The sequence below is a fragment of the Microcaecilia unicolor genome, chromosome 3 (genome assembly GCF_901765095.1).
Source record: "Microcaecilia unicolor chromosome 3, aMicUni1.1, whole genome shotgun sequence".
Lineage (NCBI taxonomy): Eukaryota > Metazoa > Chordata > Amphibia > Gymnophiona > Siphonopidae > Microcaecilia > Microcaecilia unicolor.
In genome coordinates this window covers 405,585,448-405,599,349 of record NC_044033.1, presented here as the reverse complement: position 1 = coordinate 405,599,349, position 13,902 = coordinate 405,585,448, and the positions used below count along the sequence as shown (strand labels likewise).

Here is a 13,902-nt window from a genome sequence, read left to right as displayed (position 1 = left end):
CCTATGGGTGACTAGCATTACTGCGTTCTAATTTTTAGCGTGTACTAAAAATGCCAGCACACCTTAGTAAACAGAGTCCTTTATGTTTTGATATGGTCTAATAAGTTCTTTTTCATTAATTTAATTTGATTTTGTTGTAATACATACGTTTTATATGATTAATTTTTATGGCTTACCCTTTATCTATTACTTTCAGTGTACAATGTTTATTTATACCATCAAATAAAGGGGGCCATTGTGAAGACCAACCTTAATATTAGACCCCAAAGAAAATCTTTTTAAAGTGTGTTTGTATAATTTCAATAAATACTCATGTGAATAAAGAGGATGCCCTCAGAAATCTTAATCACCCACCTACCCCCGGATTCTATAAAGATTGCCCACATTTGGGCACTGTCTTGGGTTGTACGCATAAGTATGTGCTAAGGCCACTTTTTACTGCAGTGTGGTAAAAGAGCCCCGAAGTGATTATCACTATGTAACTGTTAGACTAAAAGAGAACACAAATTCCCGAAGACCTTTGGAGAATGTTCAATACAACGAATCTCCAAAAAGTAAAACCTGAGTAAAGATTCCTTATTGGATCATGGAGTTTTTTTGTTTTTTAGATTATCCATTAAGTGGACAGCTAGTAATTGGACTTCTAACCATTTTTATGGTACTACTAGATATACACAGCACTATACACAAATACATTAGAAACAATCCATGCTCGACATTGGAATGTTGCCAGTATTAGCTCCAGGAACCTAACATTCCTCTCTACTAGTCAATTTCCTGTATTTCTGGTATCTTGCCACAGCAGGGGTTCTCAATCCGGTCCTCAGGACACACTAAGCCACTCAGGTTTTCAGGATACCAACAATGAATATGCATGAAAGAGATTTGCATGTTCTACCTCCATTGTATGCAGATCTCTCTAATGGATATTCATTATGGATATCCTGAAAACCAGACTGGCTGGGTGTGTCCCAAGGACAGGGTTGAGAACTCCTGCTGCGGCATGATACCAAAAATACAGCACGGAACACCCATGACTTTAATTAAAATGCTTAAACTCTTTGATACTTTATATGTATACCCGAGTTTGATTTGTCCTTGCCTTTCTTAGGGCACAGACCGTAGAAGTCTGGCCAGTACTGTTCTTGTACTAAGTTCTGAAGCTAACGTTGAAGCCCCTTAAAATTTACACTCCAGCCCATCCATATCTATTCAGTCATGATATCTTTATATTCTGTTCTTAAGTGGTAGGGTCCCAAAGCACCGTTTTAATGCCAACTGTAATAACTTTAAAATTATAAAAGGAATACATGTATAACATTTCCAACAAATTAACTTTTTCCAGGTCTTAAATTTCCAAAACCTTTCAAGAGATCTCTCATTTTGACACTACATTCCTGCATTTCCACGCATTTGATACACTAATATTGCAAGTATGAAAGCATTTTTCTGCTAGAAATGAAATGAAAAATCTTGTACATTTTAAAAAGTCTGATAACCATTTTATTGAAAATAGTTTTACATACACAATTATATGCAATATTTTTACCTCAGAAACGAATCCTAAAAGTATAAAATCTCAGAATAAAATATATTTTATCTTAGGGCACCACACATTATAAAAATCAGCATTTCCAATTATTAGCTTTGTTTTGGTAATTCAGTACAGGAAAAAAAAAGCATTGTTCAGTTTGAGATCTAAAATACGGATAATTTCATTAATTTAAAACAAACATAACATGTCAAATTCCAAATCAATTAAGGGGCCATTTTACTAAAGTGTGGTAAGTAGTTACTGTGTGAATTAATGCAGGCTACCTGCTAGATCACAGCCACAGTAGGAATTAGCACCCTGGCATGACTGCATGCATTATAATTCATGCACTAACTGCATATTGTTGGAGTGGGAAATGAGTCTGTAGGAACAGGGAATGGGTGTAGCTTGCATCTTACTGTGTTCTGTTACATAGCAGGGATGTACTTACTACATGGTAAAGGGGAAGATGCTGGGAATGCCCCCAACCAGTGATTTGGGCACTTACCAGGTAGTAACTGCAATACCTGACAGTACTCCAGTGAAAGGACTCCTAAGTAGTCTATGAAAATATCACTTCCAGTCCTCAAACCCCAAAACAGATTTTAAAACCACACACACACAAATTGAAACTTAGTAGCAGCATTGCTTTGTTAGCAGTCCTTGTATTTTCTTATTTTTTTTAAATTGACAGAAAAATAAAAAATTAAAATATGTTGAACAGCAAAAAGTGAATACACCAAACCCCACATTCATCTGGCAGTATCAACAAGAAAAGGTATGGGTTACACATTTCCACTGGGAGATCAATTAAGATTTAAAATTTAGAATCCAATAATGTATATATGTTTACACAATCTTGTGTGCAAAGAAATAGCCACTTTATCACTGCAACAATCCTTTATTGTGGAAGAAAGGCAGGTATTTGAGTCTTTTCTAGCAAGGCTCCTATGAACTCCAATTGCTGTGTGTCAGGCTTAAATGAGACTTTGAATAATTAATTCCAACACCCAAATGTTTTAAGTACACTGATCTTTCTGCTCTTTCTTGAGATGTGTGCTTTACTAGCTTATTTTCCAAATAACGAAACATATGCACCCCCAGTTTGCAAAGATACACTGCTATGACTGCTAGGCAATTAGGCTGATATGAGGCCAAAGGAAAGAACACAATACGGGTAGTAGTGTTTCCCTATGGCAAATCTTAGATACTTCTTGTCACCTGTATATATCTGTATGTGAATACAAGCCTCAAAATCCAGAAAATACAGCCATTCCTCTTTTTGAGAAGAGGAATTAGGGAGCATAGGGAAACCATCCTGAACTTTTGCTTGATATTTGTTCAGAGCCTTTAGGTCTAGGATCGGGCAGAATCCTTCCATCTGTTTGTGATAAAATACTTGGAATAAAATCCCTGCCTTCTGTGGTGGGCACAGGTTCTACTACTTTGGCTTGTAAGAGGGAAAAGTTCCTTTGTATTTCTTGATGCTATGAGCTTAATTTTGATACACCTCGTGGGCAATCTGGAGGACGATCCAATAGCTGAAGCTAGCACCCCATCCAGACCATTCTGAGAACCCACCAGTCTGCGGTTGCAAGAGGCCATTGCTTTTGAAAATAAAAAAAGTGAGTCTCTCTTCTACCAAAAGATATTCAAAATGGATATAGGGCCTAAAGCTATGTTCTTTGAAGGCAGTCAAAACCCCACACCTTGTTTTGGTTATGGAACTGCTTGGGACCTCTGTGGTCCGGGATGAGGGCAAGATCCATGTCTATTCTGGGAGAAGCGGGAGCATAGAGGATCTCCACTTTGATATCTCCTGGAAGAAGAGGTCAGAAGTGGGCCTGGAGAGGTTCTTAAAGTGTCACTATGCTAGTTGAGCAGAATTGCATTTTCTTGCACTTCATCTCTGAAGGGATTCTGTCTATGGCATCTCATATCAGCAAGCTTTTCCTACATGTCAAACTTGGTCTGAGGCCCTCAGCCAGACAAGCCTGCAGACACCAATACCTATTGCAAAAGCTCTTGATGCCTTATCAAAAATATCATAGGTCTCATGGACCATGTATTTTCTGCATACCTTTCATTTGGCTACTAGTTCCTTAAGTTCTTGCATGGCATTTTATGCAGTGCAGCAAAGTTTGCCAATGCTCTAGGATGATGGCCGTCTTCCTAGAGAGTGTTGGCAAACTCTGCTGCACTGCATAAAATGCCATGAAAGTACATACCCATGAAGAGCACTGCATTATGAAAAATTTGCTCCCAAGATGCCAATGTCCAAGCTTTCCTCCCATCTGACTTGACCACCATAGAATGGTGAGGAGGAACAGATTTAACCACTGTGGAATGGTAAGGAAGCTGTTGCTTCTTGAATCTGGCAGCCTTCTAGATTCTATACATAGATTCAAACTTCTTGTTCTCACAGCAATTGCAATTATGCAAAACTACACTAAAAATCTCTTACCTCTACCAGCAGCTATAGAAAACTCAATCAAATAGGACACGAGAGACAACTCAGCATAGGAAAGTCAGTGTTGTTCTAGATGCCATTATGTTTTAGATATAGATTGCAACTCCCCTGATGCAGGCAAAATGTCATGTCTGGTTGTGATGACTGAATTAAATTCTTCTATGTGCTATACTGGTGCCTATTGCCCATCTATTTCTTTCGCATAGTTTCCTGGTTTCTCTGGACTGGATCAATGTCTGATTACTGGAGTGGCCACATCCTCTTGAGTCACATGTGGTTTATTGAAACTGGAATCTCAGGTACATGGTAGTTGTAGCACCCTCTCCAATGCCACAGAGTATGAGCGATATTCAAGTTGATGACATCAGTGACCTTGGTGCTCTCAGTGGTGTGCTTTGATGAGGGGCAATGATGAGGCCTTCTTAGCCTCTACTTGTCAATTGCTGTTGTTCAACACAAATGAAGATGAGGTCAAATCCTTCCTCTTCTTCAGGCAGGAATCAGACAATGACTTATCCTAATGGCCTCTATCAATGCCCAATATTGAGGGTGATCAAGACATCCAGCGTGTGGTGCAGCTCCAGGACCAATTGAGACCTATGTTTCCAAGGCTGATATCAATGGAATGGTCTTTTCATGCTGCTTCTCTCTACCATGAAGCCCCTTCTTTGAGATTTGTGAACACAGAAGATAGATCATGGTTGGGTCCCAGGCACCAACCATGGTTATCCATAATACAAATAGTCTTGTTGCACCAAGAACATCTTCTGAAGTTGCAAGGGGGAGGTTTTTTTTTGTGTGTGTGTGGGGGGGGGGGGGGGGGGGGGGGAGAACTGCAACACAAAGCCACTTCTAATCAGCTCAGCAGAAAATGAAAGATTGATAAGGTCCCATGTGACAGCAGAAGATGGGAAGAGGCAGACGTGCAGTTCAACAATCTCAAAAGCAGGGCTCCACTGGATGATGTCACCAGTATGCTGGTTGTCCTTGGAGAAAATATGAATTGCTTTTTCAGTTTTATTTATGACTTCAGATACTCAGATACATTCTATCACAAAAAATTCCCCACCACCTTTCCTTTCTTCCAAACTGAAATATTGTACAAACTTACAATTAGCATGAAACTAAACATTTGGCTGTGTAGGAATAGGGAGAGAACCTCTAAATCATCCACCTGAATTGCTTGTTCTAGGGTTTTTAGCTTATTTAAAAAACAAACAAACCCACAATCAAATTCAGTGTTTAAACTGAGTTCTAGCGAGGTAATTTTTAAGTGACTTAAACATGTACAACAGCATTTTAAATGTTTGTAAAATTGCCTGGGGTTATATAAACACATGACAGTAGGAATTCCTGGGATACAGATTGGCACTTTATGCATGTATCACATAAAAATGCATGCATATGCACTGATTTCCACTGGCCTCAGGCCAGGTATAACTTTGTGTGGATATTGTCATGCAGGCTATTTTATAAAGGCTCATAAAGACACATTCTGCCTCTATAAAACAGGCAAAACATTAAGCCCCCATCACGCTTATTTTCGAAAGAGAAGGACGCCCATCTTTCAACACAAATCGGGAGATGGGCGTCCTTCTCGCAAGGTCGTCCAAATAGGCATAATCGAAAGCCGATTTTTTGACACCCTCGACTGCTTTCTGTCGCGGGGATGACCAAAGTTCACAGGGGCGTGTCAGCAGGGTAGCGAAGGCGGGACTGGGGCGTGATTAGGAGATGGTCGTCCTCAGCTGATAATAGAAAAAAGAAGGGTGTCACTGATGAGCACTTGGCCGACTTTACTTGGTCCATTCTTTTTCATGACCAAGCCTCAAAAAGGTGCCCCAACTGACCAGATGATCACCAGAGGGAATCGGCGATGACCTCCCCTTACTATGCACCAGGGAGCAATTTATGAAGTCCACTGCAGTGCCCCCTAGGGTGCCCGGTTGGTGTCCTGGCATGTCAGGGGGACCAGTGCACTACAAATGCTGGCTCCTCCCACGACCAAAGGGCTTGGATTTGGACTTTTTGAGATAGACGTCTTTGGTTGCCATTATCACCGAAAACTGAGGACGACCATCTGTAAGGTCAACCTAAATGTCAAGATTTGGGCGTCCCCGACTGTATTATCGAAATGAAAAATGGACATCCATCTTGTTTCAATAATACGCTTTGCGCCGCCCCTTTGCCAGAATGTCCTTAGAGATGGACGCCCTTAGAGATGGTCATCCCCGTTCGATTATGCCCCTCTTTGTGTCCTTCCCTCCTAGGCAACCTCTTAGACAAATTGCCCTCTTAATGTGTTGAACAGGGCTTCCCAAAACTATCCTAGGGAACTCATAGCCAGTTGGATTTTCAGGATCTGCACAATGAATATGCATAACATTAATCACAGCTATTTGCTGACATTAATATTATTTAGGTGCCTGTGGCAGCAAACATTTTCGTTAAATAATTGCCTGTGTAGAAAATGAGATGTTTTGAACAAAGATGAGGGCATCTGATCAACAGACAAGACAATTTATCAAATATCATCTCTGGCTGTGGGTTCTATCATCATTAAAAAATGAGATTACAAAACACATTACTGGTCAGATTCAGTGATCTTCTTCTGGCAGTTATTACTGAGTCACTGACTGAAATCTTCCTAATCCTGTTTTATTGGATTTTAACATTACTGTTATTCAGGAGATTGGATTTGGATTTAATTATACACCTTTCTAAATCCAAGCTCCATGGAAGGGTACAGTTTTAGTAGGTACAGTAGGACAACAATTATCTGGACTGACCTTAGCAGAGAGAAGTCTGAATAATGGGAAATACGGATGATTGGAAATTCCTTTATGAAAAGAGCGCACATTTTGAGCATTATTTTTTGTTTTCAATAATAGTTGGGAAAAAATACCAAATCATTAGTGATATTATTAAAATTTTACTGTATATCAGGCATAATGAGATAACTATGACACAGAGATTACTATAAAAAATGTAAAAGTAAAGAATGGAAGCAGTCCGGATAATTGTACATCTGGATAATCAACGTCCTACTGTGTTTCCCTGCCTCCCTGTTTACTAAGCCACGCTACTGGCTGGTAGTATGCTGATGTCTGCACAGCCCATTTATGTTGAATGGGATGACATTGCCACACGGCTTAGTAAACAGGGAGGCAAGTTTGTACTTAAGGCAATATAGGTGAAGTGACTTGCCCAAGGTCACAAAGAGCATCAGTGGTATTTGAATCTTGACTTCCCTGGTTTGCAGCCTGTTACTCTAACCATTAGCTTGATACTACACTCCAGATACACAGAATATTCTGTTTTCTAATTTTATGCACAATTCCTACTGAATGCTATCAAAATTGTCCTCTACACTTGTGGAATAATGTTATTGCTATCTAATGACTACCTTAATTTACAGTACTGGCTTCAAGAATTAGCCTGTCTTGTGCTTTGGTTAAACCTGCAACCTTCTCATAAAGGCTATTCAATTAAAGGATCATCATCATCTTCTTGAAGCTGGAGTCGAGAAAATGTACGTGGAGAAGATATTTTATTCTTTGTTATAATTATAAGACATGTCAGGGTAGTCAAAATCATGATGACTCCAACAACTATTCCAACAGCTTCTGGAAGACGTATGCACCACTGGTCCGACAACAAACACTTTGTATTAGCAAAGGTTCCATTGTTGGGCTCCCCTTTCAATCCAAGGATGTGACACATCATAGGGTAGATATCAACACTTTCTATTGTATTGTGCTTGTAACCTTTACGAAATGCAGGGCCATGGGCAGCCAGAAATGGGTGCATGCTAGGTAGAGCATTGTCGTAACCATGACATCCCACTTAAAGAAAAACAATGAAAGAATAAAATTAATCTCAATTTTCAACAGAAAGCATTAAAATCATTTACTTACTTGAACAAAATTCTATCTTTAAAACATAAAATTACAAGAGCAACTATGAGGTTAAGTATGTAAATATAAAAAGGCTGTACAAGGGAAAGTTGATACATTATTTTCTATTGCGATTCATACAAAGCAAGCAGGACCTTGGTGAAAATTTTAATTTAAAATTAAGCTGTCCAGTTGGATACTAATCATGATTTCAAGACTAGATTTAAACATAACATTTAAGTAAGATGTTTTATTAAACCACGATCTAAGAAACTGCTTGTGAAATTGGTCTCATTTGAATAGTCGGCTACCCTATTGGCACTTGCTGTTATATCAATTCAAATTTAAAATGTCCACTACACGCAAGCTTAATTCTCTAGTTTACTGATAACTTAACCCATATAGAGGAACAGACTTCAGAAACTCGGACAGCTGATAGAGCTTTTACTAATCAGCTGCCCACTCTTCTCTGCGTGACTTATTTTTAGTACTCGCTGGCGAGAATCCTCATCAGTCTGAAGGACTGGAGGAGGTTTTTCAGACTGATGAGGATTCTCGCCAGCATGTACTAAAAATAAGTCACGCAGAGAAGAGTGGGCAGCTGATTAGTAAAAGCTCTATCAGCTGTCAGAGTTTCTGAAGTCTGTTCCTCTATATATGGGTTAAGTTATCAGTAAACTAGAGAATTAAGCTTGCTTGTAGTGGACATCTCATTTGAATAGGCAGTTTCATTCCCGCACATTTTAATTTAGCATTAGAATGTTATCCCTATTTGTTAAATGTAATCTGACAAAGCAGAAATTTTAATACCTGATTTTCTTTTCTTTAGTCAGCATCATTGTTCCGAACCAGCAGGTGTTATCCCTTCTAACCAGCAAATGGAGGTAGAGAAAACTGGATATCACCAGTTATAATCTGTGGTGTTCTCTGGAACAATCCAGTATGCATCTACCCAAGCAGCAGAAGGTCCCTTTTTGTAATGCACCCGGCCTCATCAACCACTACAGCTGCAATGATAAGCAAGTGAGCAAAACACCACAGAGTGGCACTCGATACCCTGCATATACCAGGGAATAGCCATTTTACAGGAACCCGTATGGCTGACAATTAGAATCAGATCTTCTTCTTCTTCAATTATTTCTAATAGGAAAAGACAGAGCATACACAGAACCCTGGGTTGAAGTCTTCCAAGGGTGGGCTTTCAGAGCAGTGACGCTGACTAAAGAAAAGAAAATTAGGTAAGAATTTCTCTTCTCTTAGTGTCAGCTTACACTGTTCTGAACCAGCGGGATGTACAGAAGCAGACCTAATTGGCGGGGAAGACAAGGTCCCCTGGATGACCGCTCTGCCAAAGTCTGAACAGACCCTGGCCAGAACATCCAACCGGTAGTGCTTAACAAATGAATGGAGCGAAGACCAGGTCACCACCCAGCAAGTCTCAGGTGAAACAGACTGGGCCTCCACCCAAGATGCCACCTGAGTCATGGTCAAGTAGGCCTTCAGTTCTTGAGGCACCAGACCCATACCAGTGTAGTTGGACTCAATAGCGCCTTAATCCACCTCGTAATAAACGCCTTAGAGGCTGCCTGATTCCATGGAAGAGCACAAAGTGGTGATCAGCGCTGAAACTCATTCGTCTTCTTCACTTTACAGAGAAGTATCCTCCGGACATTCAGTTTGTGGAGCCTATGGACCACAGGAAAAGAATCTCCTGCCACAAAGGAGGGCAAACACACCTCCTGATTCACATAGAACGGAGATACCACCTTCGGCAGAAAGGATGGAACGTACACAAGGCCACTGAATTCTTCGCAAACGACAAATACAGTTCTATTAGAGCTGAAAGAAAATCCTTCAGAAAATGGAAGAAGGATCCAACTGAAAATAATAAGAAACAGCATAAGGAATGGCAAGTCAAAAGCAAAGCGTTGATAAGGAAGGCAAAGAAGGACTTTGAAAAAAAACTGCATTGGAGGCAAAAACACATAGTAATTTTTTTTAAGGTATATTAAAAGCAAGTCGGCAAAATAATCAGATGGACTGCTAGATTATCGAGGGGTAATGGGATGACAAAGCCATAGTGGAGAGATTCTTTGCTTCGGTCTTCACCAAGGAAGTTTTGGAAGAGATACTGGTGCCAGAAATGGTATTCAAAGCTGATGAGACAAAGACACTGAATGAAATCTCTATAAACCTTGAAGATGTAATGGCACAATTTGACAAACTGAAGAGTAGCAAATCACCTGGACCAGATGGTATTTATCCCAGAGTACTGATAGAATTGAAAAATGAACTTGCATAACTATAGTTAGTAATATGTAATTTATCTTTAAAATCGAGCATGGTACCGGAAGATTGGAGGTTGGCTAATGTAACGCTGATTTTTTAAATGGTTCCAGAGGTGATCCAGGAAATTATAGACCGGTGAGCCTGAATTCGGTGCTGGGCAAAATGGTAGAGACTATTATAAAGAACAAAATTACAGAGCTGTCACGTCTGTGGCCGTGACCACCCTCAGCCTTACCTTCTTTCTGGGGGTCAGCAGCTCTGCTGGCTTCTGTCTGTGTTTGTGTTTGTCTTGTCTCTAGTCTCTGTGCTGATTGCTTCACTAGACCTCACCTGTGTGGGCTATGCCTCTCTGGGGAGCCAGCATCTAAGATGGCTGCCACCAGCTCTTTGCCAGCTTCCAAGTTGGCTCCTGCTTGTCTTTCCTGTGGGCTCACTTCCTATGTGTGTCAAGCCTCTCTTTGGGGTCAGTGTACTTCCTGCTTCTGTCCTACTGCTGGTGACTCATCAGTGAGAGCCTTCATAAGGAAGTGCTGTGCTTGCAGTCAGGGCCTTTGCATAAGTGCTATGCTCGTAGGCCAGGTCAGGTTAGTAAGTGTCTGCTGCACTACTGCTTAGCCTCTCTCTGGGTTCCAGCCCAGTTCCTTTCTGTGTCTCTGTTGTCCTTCCGTGGGGGGTCTTCCCTGCCACTGACTGTCTGTGGACTGCGGGTCCTTCCTGGCTTACCCTGTGTTTGGGGTGAAGCCTCTGTTCCTGGCTTACCCTGTGTTGGGGTGAAGCCTCTGCTCCAGGCTTACCCTGTGTTGGGGTGAAGCCTCGGTTCCTGGCTTACCCTGGGTTGGGGTGAAGCCTTTGTCCGGGTTTGTTCTCTGTCTGTATGCGAAGCCTCAGCCTTTGTGGGTTCCTCAGTCAGTGTGTGGAACGGCTGTGGCTTCAGACCCTTGGCCTGTTCTTCCTGGTTACTCTGTTTGCTGTGCTGCCTGCCCAAGACCCTTGGCCTGTTATTCCTGGTTTGCTCTCTTTACCCTGAATCCTGCCTTGCCTTGTCTGTGTGCCTACCCTGCTTGTATATCCTGAATCCTGTCTCTGTCTAGCTAGTGTGTATTTCCAGGGCGTGGTCCCTGTTTCCTGCTGCTTCCTAGCTAGTGGGTTTACCCGCTGGGTATTCCATGATCCCCAGTCTGCCTTGCTTGCATGTTGCCCTAGTCTTTGCTCCTGCTAGCTTTCTGTACGCCTTGTGTTCCTTGGTCTGTCTTCTGGGTCTTGCCAGTGGCTGTGCAGCAGCACACTGTCTGAGTCTAGTTCCTTGCCCTGTCGCCCTCGTGTATCCCAGACCCAGGGTGGGTCCTCTGGATCTTCAGTTCCTGCCTTATCCTGCAAGTCCTGCCGGCCGCCTGCACTTCGGAGCTCAACTCCGGAGGGACGGTGGCTAAGTGCAGGTGAAGCTGTTCCTGTTTCGTCTGTTCTAGTTGCCTGCCTTGTACTACTCCAGTCCAGAGTTCCAGTACTGCTCTTCGGGGTATCCAGTTCCAAGGTGGTCTTGCCTGCCGCTGCCGCTCCTCGGCAGTGGCCCAAGGGCTCACAAACTCCAGTCCTGCCTCGAGGACCTGACAGGATGCCAAGGCCCTCGAGAACGCAACAAGAGCATATTCAAAAGCATGGATTAATGAGACAAAGGCAACATGGATTTACTGAAAGGAAATCTTGCTTCATGAATCTATTACATTTCTTTGAAGGGGTGAACAAACGTGTGGATAAAGGTGAGTCAGTTGATATTACATATCTGGATTTTCAAAAGGCATTTGACAAGGCAGCTCATGAAACGCTCCAGAGGAAATTGGAGAGTCATGGGATAGGAAATAGTGTTTAGGAGTAGCCTAATGGTTAGTGCAGTGGACTTTGATCCTGGGGAACTGAGTTTTATTCCCACTGCAGCTCCTTGTGACTCTGGGCAAGTCACTTAACCTTCCATTGCCCCTGGTACAAAATAAGTACCTGAATATATGTAAACCGCTTTGAATGTAGTTGCAAAAACCTCAGAAAGGCGGTATATCAAGTCCCATTTCCCTTTATTGTGGTTAAAAGATAGAAAACAGAGAGTAGGTTAAATGGTCAGTATTCTCAATGGAGACGGGTAGATAGTGGGGTTCGCCAGGGGTCTGTACTGGGACCACTGCTTTTTAACAAATTTATAAATATAAGAACATAAGAGTAGCCATACTGGGTCAGACCAATGGTCCATCTAGCCCAGTATCCTGTTTTCCAAACAGTGTCCAAGCCAGGTCACAAGTACCTGGCAGTAACCCAATTAGCAGCAACATTCCATGCTACCAATCCCGGGGCAAGCCGTTGTTTTCCCATGTCTCTCTCAATAGCAGACTATGTACTTTTCCTCCAGGAATTTGTCCAAACCTTTTTTAAACCCTGATACACTAACTTCTGTTACCACATCCTCCGACAGAGAGTTCCAGGGCTTAACTATTCGTTCAGTGAAAAAAATATTTCCTCCTATTTGTTTTTAAAGTATTTCCATGTACCTTCCTCGAGTGTCCCCTAGGGTTTGTACTTTTGAAACGAGTAAAAAATCGATTTACTTCTACTCGTTCTACACTACTCAGGATTTTGTAGACCTGAATCATAACTCTCCTCATACGTCTCCTTTCCAAGCTGAAGAGCCCTAACCTCTTTAGCCTTTCCTCATATGAGAGAAGTTCCATCCCCTTTATCATTTTGGTCGCTCTTCTCTGAACCTTTTCTAATTCCACTACATGTTTTTTGAGATACAGCGACCAGAACTGAGCGCAATACTCAAGGTATGGTCGCACCATGGAGCAATACAAAGGCATTATAGTATTTTCGGTCCTATTCACCATCCCTTTCCTAGTAATTCCTAGCATCTTGTTTGCTCTCTTGGCTGCCACTGCACACTGAGCAGAAGATTTCAGCATATTATCTAGAGATAGGAGTAACTAGTGAGGCAATTAAATTTGCTGATGACACAAAGTTATTCAAAGTTGATAAATTGTGAGAGGATTGTGAAAAAGTACGAGACTGGGTGTCAAAATGGCAGATGACGTTTAATGTTAGCAAGTGCAAAGCATGTGGGAAAGAGGAACCTGAACTATAGCTACATAATGCAATGTTCCACATGATGAGTCACTGACCAGGAAAGGAAAAACAAAAATGAGGATGTTATAATGCCTTTGTATCACTCCATGGTGCGACCGCACCTCAAATATTGTGTGCAATTATGGTCACCGCATCTGAAAAAAGATATAGTGGAATTAGAAAAGGTACAGAGAAGGGCAACAAAAATGATAAAGGGGATGGGATGACTTCCCTATGAGGAAAGGCTAAAGCAGCTAGGGCTCTTCAGCTTGGAGAAAAGATGGCTGAGGGGAGATATGACAGAGGTCTATAAAATAAAGAATGGAGTGGAATGGGTAGATGTGAATCGCTTGTTTACTGTTTCCAAAAATAGTAGGACTAGGGGGCACACAATGAAGCTATAAAGCAGTAGATTTAAAACAAATCGGAGAAAATATTTCTTCACTCAATGTGTAATTAAACTCTGAAATTTGTTGCTAGAGAATGTAGTAAAAGCAGTTTGTTTAGCGGGGTTTTAAAAATGTTTGGACAACTTCTTAAAAGAAAAGTCCATAAGCCATTATTAAAATGGATGTGGGGAAAGTCCACTGCTTATTTCTAGGATACTA

General features: G+C 41.5%; 1 protein-coding gene across 1 annotated transcript in view; it reads right to left on the bottom strand.

Annotated features, from left to right (window-relative positions):
* Positions 1 to 6,108: 6,108 nt before the first annotated feature.
* The window catches only part of ENPP4 (ectonucleotide pyrophosphatase/phosphodiesterase 4), a 59,108-nt gene continuing 51,314 nt past the window's right edge, over positions 6,109 to 13,902 (bottom strand). The window contains exon 4 of the mRNA XM_030198767.1: positions 6,109 to 7,849. Coding sequence (XP_030054627.1) covers positions 7,485 to 7,849 — 365 coding nt within the window. The 3' untranslated portion in view covers positions 6,109 to 7,484. The remainder of the gene's footprint in view (positions 7,850 to 13,902) is intronic.